Raw genomic sequence first — 12,535 nt, forward strand, 5'->3', positions numbered from 1 at the left:
AAACACCAGCAGCGTAATGGGCAGTCTACTTCTTCTACTAGATTGCAAGCTGTCTGTTTTAGCCTGAAATAGTGGGTTGGGGGAAATCACATCAGTGGTGATCAAGGGAGTGAGGACTCCTGCCTTCATGCCACTTAGATACAATCGCATAATCAGCTTTTCATTATATGTTTAATACCTTTAACAGATGCAGTGATTTAAGTATGTTCTTGGCAAACTAACACCTGCATTTTCCAAGCTTTTAATACAAGTGTGCCAACTGAAGCTATCTGGAAGGAAATCATTATCCTAATTTGCCCTTAATACACTGTACAGAGATGTTCATTTGGCTGTCCCACACCACAACATCTTACTCCCATTTACACTCCCAGCCAATAATTTGAAAACATGTTGAAATACAGTTTCAATATTTAATCATTTAACATTATTTGGAACTATTATAAAAAATAAAAAATATGTTATTACCTTTATGTTTCTGGCATACTGCAGTAAACTGGTAATCATCACAAGCTACAAGATCCCATTTTCCAATAAATGGACTGTTTGGTTCATTTATTAGGATAGCACATTCCTTTTTGTTATCAAAGAACTGAGAATAAAAACAAATTAAACAAACATAAAACTGCAGTTTCTGATCTTCAGTTGTAAATAATTCACTTGTTTAAAGTAGCCCCCTATTTCTTGAACTAGTTTTGCACCAATTTTAGCAAAAAAAATCAAGTTCAATGTTAGAAAACTGACAAACAAGAAATTGAAAGGTCCAAGACTTGAAATATTTATTCAACTTTCCTCTTCAAAGATGTGGGTTTCAGAATGGTATCTTATTGTTGAAGTTCGGTTGATGCAGTTGTTGTAAGTCATTCTAACGTTTACAGTACAGTCCTTATTGAAGGCAGACGTGTCTGAGGTGACATACCAAAACCGACTGGCTGCATCACCCTCTGATATGGGGGTGGGTGGGTGTGGGGGTTACTGCACAGGATTGAGGTAAGCTTCAGAGAGTTGTAAACTTAGTCAGCTCCATCACAGGCATGAGCCTCAGTAGTATCCAGGACCTCTTCAACGAGTGATGCCTCAAAAAGGTGGCATCCATTATTAAGGATCCCCATCACCCAGGACATGCCCTCTTCTCAATGTTATCATCAGGAAGGAGGCATAGAAGCCTGAAGGCACACACTCAATGATTTAGGAATAACTGCTTCCCCTCTGCCATTTGATTTCTGAATGGAAAATGAATCCATGAACATGACCTCACTACTTTTTAATCTCTATTTTTTTGCACTACTTATTTAACTATTTAAAAATATATAGAGTAGCTATAAAATTATTAGCCCCCTTCTTGGAAGTTTTCATGTTTTATTGTTTTACAACATTGAATCACAGTGGATTTAAACTGGCTTTTTTTTGACACAGATCAACAGAAAAAGACTCGTTCATGTTAAAGTGAAAACACATCCCAACAAAGTGATCGAAATTAATTACAAATATAAAACACAATTAATTGATTGCATAAGTATTCACCCCCTTCAAGTCAGTATTTAGTAGATGCACCTTTGGCAGCAAATACAGCCTTGAATCTGTGTGGATATGTCCCTATCAGCTTTGCACATCTGGACACTGCAATCTTTCCCCATTCTTCTTTACAAAACTGCTCAAGCTGTCAGATTGCATGGGGATTGTCAGTGAACATCGCTTTTCAAGTCCAGCCACAAATTCTCAATTAGATTGAGGTCTGAACTCTGACTTAGCCACTCCAGGACATTAACTTTGTTGTTTTTAAGCCATTCCTGTGTAGCTTTGGCTTTATGATTGGTGTCATTGACTTGCTGGAAACAAATCTCCCAAGTTGCAGTTCTCTCTCAGACTGCATCAGGTTTTCCTCCAGGATTTCTCTGTATTTTGCTGCATTCACTTTATCCTCTACCTTCACAAGCTTTCCAGGGCCTGCTGCAGTGAAGCATCCCCACAGCATGATGCAGCCACCACCATGCTTCACGGTAGGGGTAGTGTGTTTTCAATGATGTGATATATTTGACTTATGCCAAACATAGCATTTTGTTTGAAGGCTAAAAAGATTAGTTTTGGTTTTATCAGACAACAGAACCTTCATCCAGCTGACTTCAGAGTCTTCTACATGCCTTCTGGTAAACTCTAGCCAAGATTTTATGTGAGTTTTTTCAACAGTGGATTTCTCTTTGCCACTCTCCCATAGAGCTGTGACTGCTGAAGCACCCGGGCAACGGTTGTTGTATGTGCAGTCTCTCCCATCTCAGCCACTGGAGTTGGCAACTCCTCCAGAATTGTCACAGGTCTCTTGGTGGCCTTCCTCACTAGTCCCCTTTCTGCACAGTCTTCAGTTTTTGAGGACGGCCTGCTCTAGGCAGATTTACAGCTGTGCCAAATTCTTTCCATTTCTTGATGATTAACTTAACTGTACTCTAAGGGATATTCAGTAACTTGGCAATTTTCTTATATCCATCTTCTGTGTCCTTTTCAACTACCTTTATGTGGAGATGCATGGAGTGTTCTTTTGTCCTCATGGTGTAGTTTTTGCCAGGACACTGACTCACCAGCAGGTGGACCTTCCAGATACAGGTGCACTTTTACTACTATCAATTGAAACACCTTGACTGTACACAGGTCTCCAAAAACAGATCTCCATTTAACTAATTATGTGACTTCTAAAACCAATTGGCTGCACCAGTGATGATTTGGTGTGTTATTTTAAAAGGGAGGGGATGAATACTTATGCAATCAATTATTTTCAGTTTTTTAAATTTGTAATTAACTTAGATCACTTTGTAGAGATCTGTTTTCACTTTGACACGAAAGAATCTTTTTCTGTCGATCAGTGTCGATAAAGCCAAATTAAATTCACTGTGATTCAATGTTGTAAAACAATAAAATATGAAAACTTCCAAGGGGTTGAATACTCTCAAAAGGCACTGTATATTTACTGTAATTCACAGTATTTAAAATATTATCATGTATTGCATTGTACTGCTGTTGCAAAATTACTAAATTCCACAATGTATGCTGATGATATTAAACCTGATTCTGAAGTACAATACATTTACCAATTTAAATTGCCTATCCACAATTGATTGAAATATGATAATTTACTTATCTGCGTTGTATGTTCTTCCACCCTCTGAAACCTAACTACTGGATATCAGAGATGAGGGTGGATTGACTGACCGACTAAGAATAGCCTGATAGAGTAAGAGTGAATTTTGTTTCATTAATGTATATAAACTATTCAATAGACAGTATCGTTCATAAGGCATAATGCTGATTAGAGATAAAATATAGATAGATATCAGGGCAAATTTGCATTAACTTTGTTCAAATGTTGGTGAGAGAGTGGAATGAGCTGCCAGCGTAAGAGATGGATGTGATTTCGACATCAATGTTTAAAAGAAGTTCGGAGAGGGAAATGGATGGTTGGTGTATGGTCCTGGTGCAGGCCGATGAGACTAGGCAGTTTCAATGGTTTGGCATAGACTAGCTGGGCCGAAGAGCCTGTTTCTGTGCTGTAGTTTCCTATGACTCTAAGTTGGAAGTTGTAATTGGCAAGAAATACTTGAATGATAGCCATAATCAGAAGCAGCTTTGAGGTATTTGTTCGATCTCAAATCTGCATTTTATTGGAGAGGCAGTATTTTATACTCTGCAGAATTTATTAGGCATTTTACTTACAGATATGCTTAGTTCCTGATTAACGTCAAATGTTGGTAGCCAATTTGCATAGTCAACTGGTCTTCCCGTCACCCATTTGTATTCAATTCCATTTGAAGGTTGGATACCAAGCCAAAATTTTTGCGACAGCCAAGGTAAACGGGATACAATAAAGTCTGTTTGTAAAAAGATGCATCAGATTTAAGATGTGAACTTCAGTCAACAGGAACAAGACAAGTTTTATAAACAGTGGTAGCCCACACATCTCCCCTTTACATCTCCCAAAGTGTTTGTTTTATCAACTGGACTGCTTTTGGTGCATTCAGCAGCATGTTGAAACTTTGTGATTGCCAACTGACAGCATATCTAATTTTGAGATACTATTACTACCCAAGTATACAACTGGTGTACCTCTTAAACACACATACCAAGACTGTCCCCTGCTGGTTGAGATTAACTATTCAGCCGTCTTCTTTTTAATTTAGTGGGCCCAAGCAAAGATGTGCTTTATTTCTCATCTGTACACAAGATACATAATATGTGCATATGAGAAATAAAGCTAATTTGGATTTCAGACAGGTACCTTATTGTTGAAGTTCAGTTTATGGAATTGCAGTAAATCATTCAAACACTTAAGGTTCAGTGAAATGTGTTGTTTTACCAAATCAAAAGAGCGTGAATTGTGCTGTCTGCAGCACCACCACAACATTCTCAGAACGCACTAATCCCAACCACATGTCTTTGGAAGGTGAGGTACCCAGTGGAAACCCACACAGTCACGGGGTGCATGCACAAGCCCCTTACAGACAGCAGTGGCAATCAGTTGACCTTACAGTTGACACTGTAAAGCACTGTGTTAACCACTACGCCACTGTGTCACTCCACCGTACTTAAAGACATTTGTTGCACTTGAACCTGAGGGGGATCAATATTCTTGCAGGCAGGTTTACTAGAGTTGTTGGGAGTGGTTTAAACAAACATGGCAGGGGGATGGGAACCAGTATGATAGAGCTGAGGATGAAGAAGCAGATTTACAAGTAGATGATGGATGTAATATGAATGTAAGGAAGGACAAACCAATGATTGGGTACAAATGCAGACAGAGCACAGCGCAGCACATCACACAAACCAATCTTCCGTCCTTGGACTCACTTTACACTGCACGCCGTCGGAGCAGTGCTGCCAGGATAATCAAGGACACGACCTACCCAGCCAACACACTTTTTGTCCCTCTTCCCTCCAGGAGAAGGCTCAGGAGCTTGAAGACTCGTACGGCCAGATTTGGGAACAGCTTCTTTCCAACTGTGATAAGACTGCTGAACGGATCCTGACCCGGATCTGGGCCGTACCCTCCAAATATCCGGACCTGCTTCTCGGTTTCTTTGCACTACCGTAGTTTCCATTTTCTATTTATGATTTATAATTTAAATTTTTAATATTTACTATCGATTTGTACTCCAGGGAGTGGGAAGCGCAGAATCAAATATCGCTGTGATAATTGCACGTTCTAGTATCAATTGTTTGGCGACAATAAAGTAGAAAGTAAAGAGTTAAATTGTACCACAGAAGCAAATTTCAAAAAGACGAAGAATGCAGGACTGAAGGTGCTGTATTTAAATGTGCGTAGCATTCAGAATAAGGTGGACAAACGTGGTGGAATTAGAGATTGGTCAGTATGACATTGTAGGCACCACTAACTCTTGCCTGAAAGAAGGCCGTAGTTTAACATCAAAGGTAGGAAGGCATAGGCAGTGGTGTGGCATTACTGGAATTACATCTTTAGGAAGGGGTGACATTGGGGCAGAGAATGTTGAATCTTTGTGGGTGGAGTTAAGAAATTGCAAGGGTTAAAAAAAAACACATTATGGGAATTCACACACATCTGTTCTCACTCCATCCTCCTGCCACCCCACTAGGAATAGGGTTCCCCTGGTCCTCACCTACCACCCCACCAGCCTCCAGGTCCAACATATTATTCTCCGTAACTTCCGCCACCTCCAGTGGGATCCCACCACTAAGCACATCTTTCCTTCCCCCCCGCCGGCTTTCCGCAGGGATAGCTCCCTACGCGACTCCCTTGTCCATTTGTCCCCCCCATCCCTCTCCACTGATCTCCCTCCTGGCACTCATCCTTGTAAGCGGAACAAGTGCTACACATGCCCTTACACTTCCTCCCTTACCACCATTCAGGGCCCCAAACAGTCCTTCCAGGTGAGGTGACACTTCACCTGTGAGTCGGCTGGGGTGATATACTGCGTCCGGTGCTCCCAATGTGGCCTTCTATATATTGGCGAGACCCGACGCAGACTGGAGATTGTTTCGCTGAATATCTATGCTCTGTCCACCAGAGAAAGCAGGATCTCCCAGTGGCCACACATTTTAATTCCACATCCCATTCCCATTCTGACATGTCTATCCACGGCCTCCTCTACTGTAAAGATGAAGCCACACTCAGGTTGGAGGAACAACACCTTATATTCCGTCTGGGTAGCCTCCAACCTGATGGCATGAACAGTGACTTCTCAAACTTCTGCTAATGCCCCACCTCCCCCTCGTACCCCATCCGTTATTTATTTTTATACACACATTCTTTCTCTCTCTCTCTCCTTTTTCTCCCTCTGTCCCTCTCACTATACCCCTTGCCCATCCTCTGGGTTCCCCCCCCCCTTTTTCTTCTCCCTAGGCCTCCTGTCCCATGATCCTCTCATATCCCTTTTGCCTATCACCTGTCCAGCTCTTGGCTCCATCCCTCCCCCTCCTGTTTTCTCCTATCATTTTGGATCTCCACCTCCCCCTCCCACTTTCAAATCTCTTACTAGCTCTTCCTTCAGTTAGTCCTGACGAAGGGTCTCGGTCCGAAACGTCGACTGTACCTCTTCCTAGAGATGCTGCCTGGCCTGCTGCGTTCACCAGCAACATTGATGTGTGTTGCTTTATGGGAATCATATATTTGCCTCCAAATAGTAGCCAATATGTGGGGATAAGATGGCAAAGGGAGCTGGACAAGGCACGTAATAAGGGGAATGACACAATTGTAATGGGGGACTTCAGTATGCAAGGGGACTGTGAAAATTAGGTTGGTGCCAGATCGCAAGAGAGGGAATTTGTAGAATGCCTACGAAATAGCTTTTTAGAGCAGGTGTGCTTGAGCCTACTCAGGGAAAGGCTTGGGTTGTAACTCGTATCTTATTCGGGAGTTTAATGTAAAGGAACCCTTAGGAGACAGTGATCATAACATGATTGAATTCATACTGCAAGAAGTTCTCAAATGGCACAGCTGGGCAACCACGGCTGACAAAGGAAGTTAAGGATTACATAAAAGCCAAGGAAAGGGCAAATAAGGTAGCAAAAGTGAGTGGAAAATTGGATGATTGGGAAGCTTTTAAAATCCAACAAAAGGCAACAAAAAAACTATAAGAAGGGAAAAGATGAAATATGAGGGCAAACTAGCCAATAATATAATGCAGGATACCAAAAGTTTTTTTCAGTTATATAAAGAGTAAAATGGGAGGTGAGAATTGATATTGGACCACTGGAAAGTGATGTTGGTGAGGTTGTAATAGGGACAAAGAAGTGGCAGATGAACTTAATGGGTATCTTGCATCTGTCTTTACTGTGGAAGACACTAGCAGTGTGCCAGAGATCCGTGAGGGTCAGGGAGCAGGAGTGATTGCCATTGCTATTACAAAGGGAAAAGTGCTAGGCAAACTTAAAGGTCTTAAGGTGGATAAGTCACTTGGACCAGATGGACTACATCCCAGAGTTCTGAGAGGCATTGCTGAAGAGATAATGGATGCATTGGTTATGATCTTTCAAGAATCACTTCATTCTGGCGTGGTCCCAGAGGACTGGAAGATTGCAAATGTCACTCCATTCTTTAAGGAGGAAGGAAGGCAAAAGAAAGGAAATTATAGGCCAGTTAGCCTAACCTCAGTGGTTGGGAAAGTGTTGGAGTCTATTATCAAGACACTAGACACTAGAATACTACAGCACAGTACTGGTCCTTCAGCCCTCGATGTTGTGCCGACCCATATATTCCAAAAAAAAGTACTAAACCCACACTACCCCGTAACCCTCTATTTTTCTTTCATCCATGTGCCTGTCCAAGAGGCTCTTAAATACCCCTAATGTTTTAGCCTCCACCACCATCCCTGGCAAGTCATTCCAGGCACCCACAACCCTCTGTGTAAAAAACTTACCCCTGATGGCTCCCCTAAACTTCCCTCCCTTAACCTCATCAAGGATGAGGCTTCAGGGTACTTGGAGACTAATGATAAAATAAGACAAAGTCAGCATGGTTTCTGTAAAGGGAAATCTTGCCTGACAAATCTGTTAGTGTTCTTCAAGGAAGTAACAAGCAGGGTGGACAAAGGAGAGGCAGTGGATGTCATTCACTTGGATTTCCAGAAGGTATCTGACAAGGTGCCACACATGAGGCTGCTTAACAAGATAAAATCCAATGGTGTTACAGGAAGGATACTGGCATGGATAGAGGAATGGCTGACAGGCAGGAGGCAGCCAGTGGAAATAAAAGGAGCCTTTTCTGGTTGGCTGCCAGTGACTAGTGGTGCTCCTCAGGGGTCAGTATTGGGATTGCCACTTTTCACTTTGTTTGTCAATGATTTCGATAATGAAATTGATGACTTTGTGTCCAAGTTTATGGATGATACAAAGATAAGTGGAGGGTTAGGTAGTGCTGAGGAAGCAATGCGTTTGCAGCAGGACTTAAGACAAATTGGAAGAATGGGCAAAAAAGTGGCAGATGGAATACAGTGTTGGGAAATGTATGATAAAGCATTTTGGTAAAAGAAAGAATAGAGCAGACTATTATCTAAATGGGGACAAGGTTCAAGCATCAGAGGTGCACAGGAACTTGGGAGTCCTCGAGCAAGGCTCCCAGAATGTTAATTTACAGGTTGAGTCTGTGCTAAAGAAGGCACATGCAATGTTGGCATTTATTTCAAGGGGAATAGAATATAAAAACAAGAAGTAATGCTGAGGCTCTATAAGACACTAGTCAGGCTGCACTTGGAGTATTGTCAACAGTTTTGGACCCCATATCTCAGAAAGGACGTGTTGTCATTGGGGAAAGTCCAGAGGAGGTTCACGAGGATGATTCCAGGAATGAGGGGGTTCACATATGAGGAGCGTTTGGCAGCTTTGGGTCCGTACTCACTGGACTTTAGAAGAATGCATGGGAACTCATTGAAACCTACCGAATGTTGAAAGGACTAGATAGGATGGATGTGGAGAGGATGTTTCCTATGGTGGGGGTATCCAGAACTAGAGGGCACAGCCTGAGAATTGAGCGGTGAACCTTTAGAAAAGAGGTAAGGAGGAATTTTTTTTTAGCCAGAGAGCAGTGAATCTGTGGAACACTCTGCCACAGACTGCGGTAGAGGCCAAGTCTGTGGGTATATTTAAGGCAGAAGTTGATTGTTTCCTGATCAATCTGGGCATCAAAGGATATGGTGAGAAGGCAGGTGTATGGGGTTGAGGGTGATCCGGGATCAGCATGATAGAATGGTGGAACAGACTCGATGGGCTGAATGGCCTAATTCTGCTCCTATGTCTTATGCTCTTGTCTTTAATTCTTGTCACTTTTCTACTGAAGCCATTTGTTCAGTACTTTGAAAAGCACACTACAAGTATTGTCTCAACTATATATCCATGTTAATTTTACTCTACTTCTCCCAAACAAACCATATGTCTTCACTTCAGCTGGGATATCTTCTTATAATCATAAACAGCAGTCTGATTTAACTGGCCACACAAACTTCATTCTATTCTTCAGCAACCGCTGTTGGAGACTCCGTGCTAAAAAAACTTAGAAATTACTAACATGGAACCAAAGCCAACACAAAGAAATGCAGAAGACTTAGATGTATTGCATTAATTCCTACCTTGCACTACTCTGAACATGTCAAGCAGAATTAACATTCATTGAAGTGATTTTATTGCAGGGATATGATGCAAATTTCACAGGTTAAGGTGGATGCAATTACTGCATCACTGTGAACATGTGCCAGTGAGGTAAGAACTTGAAGCTGTCAAAGCCAATTCATTTCGGAGCCTCAGGCGGAAAAAAGACTATGAAATGGGGGCAGTCATACCATTAATCTGGCTGGATTTTAAAATGTTGCAGAATTAAAGTAATGCCTACTACATAATTGGCACTGCCAGGTAGCAGATGATTACTCAATAAAATGAGCACTATACACAATGGTTCAAGTATTCTGTTCAGACCTCACTTGGCTCTGAATTACTCCCATGATGCACCACTGCCCACTGCCTGCCCTCCAGCAAAACCTTTTGCTAATCCCCCATCACCCCAGCACTGATATGGCTGCGAACTGCCCAGCCATCTTAGAATCGCTGATCATTGTGGAGTTGTAGCCATAGATTACACTGCTGAAAATACAGTCAGGTCTCAGGGCAATATAAACTACTGTGCAAAGTGGTATCGTTTCTCAGTACTTCAAAGTTTCCCTCCACCCCCACACACATACAAGATCAACAGAGTCCTGATGAAGGGTGCCGGCTTGAAACGTCAACTGTTTACTCTTTTCCATTGATGCTGCCTGACCTGCTTAGTTCCTCTAACGTTCTGTGTGTGTTGCTCAACTTCAGAGGAAATTGGGTAAACAAGACTGGTTTGACATTCAATATGATAAAGCACATGTCCACGGAAGGACTAATACAAATTACTGTAGTTTGCTTCCTATTCAGTATCATTGATGAAGAATTATCTTAACTATACTTCCCCACTTTAGCTCCATATAATTCTTCCTACGCTGTCCCCCCGGATGCTGGACTGTTGAACTCCCGCAATAACGGATGCTCCCTCCCCGTATGGATTGCCCTTACTGCAGATTTTCTGAAGCTTGGCCCCATCTTTCCACAGGCCCCTGGGGATCTTTAAAATGTTTAACCATGGCCAGTGAAGTATGACATCAACTCTTGCCACTGTAAAGGTGTCCAGATGAGGTACCTGCTTCTGCACTAGTGCAACGGAGAGCACTTGGCAAACACACTCCTTACACACGTGCATTTACACCCCCACCCCCGCCACACACAAACATCCTGTCATTCAGCTGTCATGTTAAGTGTGCGTACTTCAACACCTTCCCCGGTATATTCTCATAATAGTCATAAATCGAGCTGACGCACTCAGGTTGGCTTTATGCTGCCTTGCCCACCTTACACAGCAGAATATTCCATTTCTTTAGTAATGGGGATGTGTAAATGTGTATATGTTGTTTGTACACTGCATTTAAGGTCGAAACTTCTGTTTATTCTGTACTCAAATTCTAATTCATCTGTAGTCTTAAGTTAATTTTGTTGGTAATTTCAAAAGATGATTATGTCCTAGTGCGAACAAAAAGGAGCTCATAGCTCTCGGGAGAGGGGGAGGGGGGAGAGAGATAGGGAGACATAGAGACAGAGAGATTGAGAGATAGATATATATCAAGGCTGCCAGGAGTTCACACTGGGTGAAGTACAAAGGTATCATAGTGTTTTCTGATAGATATATTTTTGAAAATATTGATACTTTTCTTTTCACTATTTTAAGTAAGTTTGACTTTTGATGCACCTGATAAACACCCTTGTGCTGAAGAGCAAAGTGACTCCAGCCATTTTTCCTTTGGTCAGAACCCACATAACTAAAGACTGGAATCTGCGGAGGGTCAGGAATTACAGTTTGAGAGCAATCAGCAGCCCAGCTGGCACAGTGAAAGTTGGCACTGCTGTCAATGCCACCTTCAGGTTGTCCTTCTGTCAGACAACACTTGGAGCAGTTCTGATTGCCACTCTCTGGGGAGAATCTCATCAAGGGACAGGACAGATACACAAGGATGTCACCAGAACTGGAAGGCTTGAGTTATAAAGCAGAGACTGAATAAGCTTGGGTTTCATCCCCTGGAGGGGTGGAGGCTAAGGGGTGATCGTTGAAATATATAAAGTCATGTGGGCCTGTTGTCAGTAGGATGTTGCAGTCATTTTCAAAGGAGAGAGGAGTTTAAAAGGAGAGAACATAAATCTGTGAAAAGGGAACAATTAAAGAGGAACATGACGGAGCAAGTTTTTCACACGGATTTTTGTGGTTGTGGGTAAATGGAATGTACTGCTACAGGAAATGATTAGAGGCAAGAAGGATTGCAATGTTCAGAAGGAACTTAGACAGGTACATAGATACAAGACATTTAAGAGGTATATAGACAAACAGAAACAGTTCAGCTCAGTAAGTTGGTTGGCATGGACAAATTGGACTGTCCAAGGCCCTGCTTCTAAGCTCTATGACTACGACTCACCTGAGACAATGTGATTCAATTCCTTAAAAGACATTGTGGCTAGTAATAACACCGGGAAATCAATGTTGGTTAGTGATGTATGGTAGCAATTAAGGAATGCACGTCAATGCAGCTCCCAAGAAGGCACAACACCGGCTATACTTCAGTCAGAGATTGAGGAGATTTGGTATGTCACCAAAGACATTCTCAAATTTCTACAGATACATCGTGGAGAGCACTTTAACTGGCTGCATCACTGTCTGGTATGGGGGGGGCGGGGCTACTGCACAGGACTGAAATAAGCTGCAGAGAGTTGTAAACAGTCAACTCCATCATGGGCACCAGCTTCCATTGTATCCAGGACATCTTCAAGGAGCAATGCCTCAAAAAAGCAGCATCCATCATTAATGACCCCCATCACACAGGTCATGCCTTGTTCTCATTGCTAGCATCAGGAAGGAGGTACAGAAGCCTGAAGACACACACTCAACGATTCAGGAACAGTTTCTTTCCCTCTGCCATCCGATTTTTGAATAGATATTGAACCCACGAACACTACCTCATTA

At 42.2% G+C, this 12,535-nt stretch overlaps 1 protein-coding gene across 1 annotated transcript in view; it reads right to left on the minus strand.

Moving 5' to 3' along the window:
• ly75 (lymphocyte antigen 75) overlaps positions 1 to 12,535 on the minus strand; it is a 186,145-nt gene that overhangs the window by 46,988 nt on the left and 126,622 nt on the right. The window contains exons 23-24 of the mRNA XM_063052314.1: positions 3,700 to 3,854; positions 466 to 589 (exon numbers count right to left, since the gene is read on the minus strand). Coding sequence (XP_062908384.1) covers positions 466 to 589; positions 3,700 to 3,854 — 279 coding nt within the window. The remainder of the gene's footprint in view (positions 1 to 465; positions 590 to 3,699; positions 3,855 to 12,535) is intronic.

This window comes from Mobula hypostoma, chromosome 6, assembly GCF_963921235.1.
Source record: "Mobula hypostoma chromosome 6, sMobHyp1.1, whole genome shotgun sequence".
NCBI lineage: Eukaryota > Metazoa > Chordata > Chondrichthyes > Myliobatiformes > Myliobatidae > Mobula > Mobula hypostoma.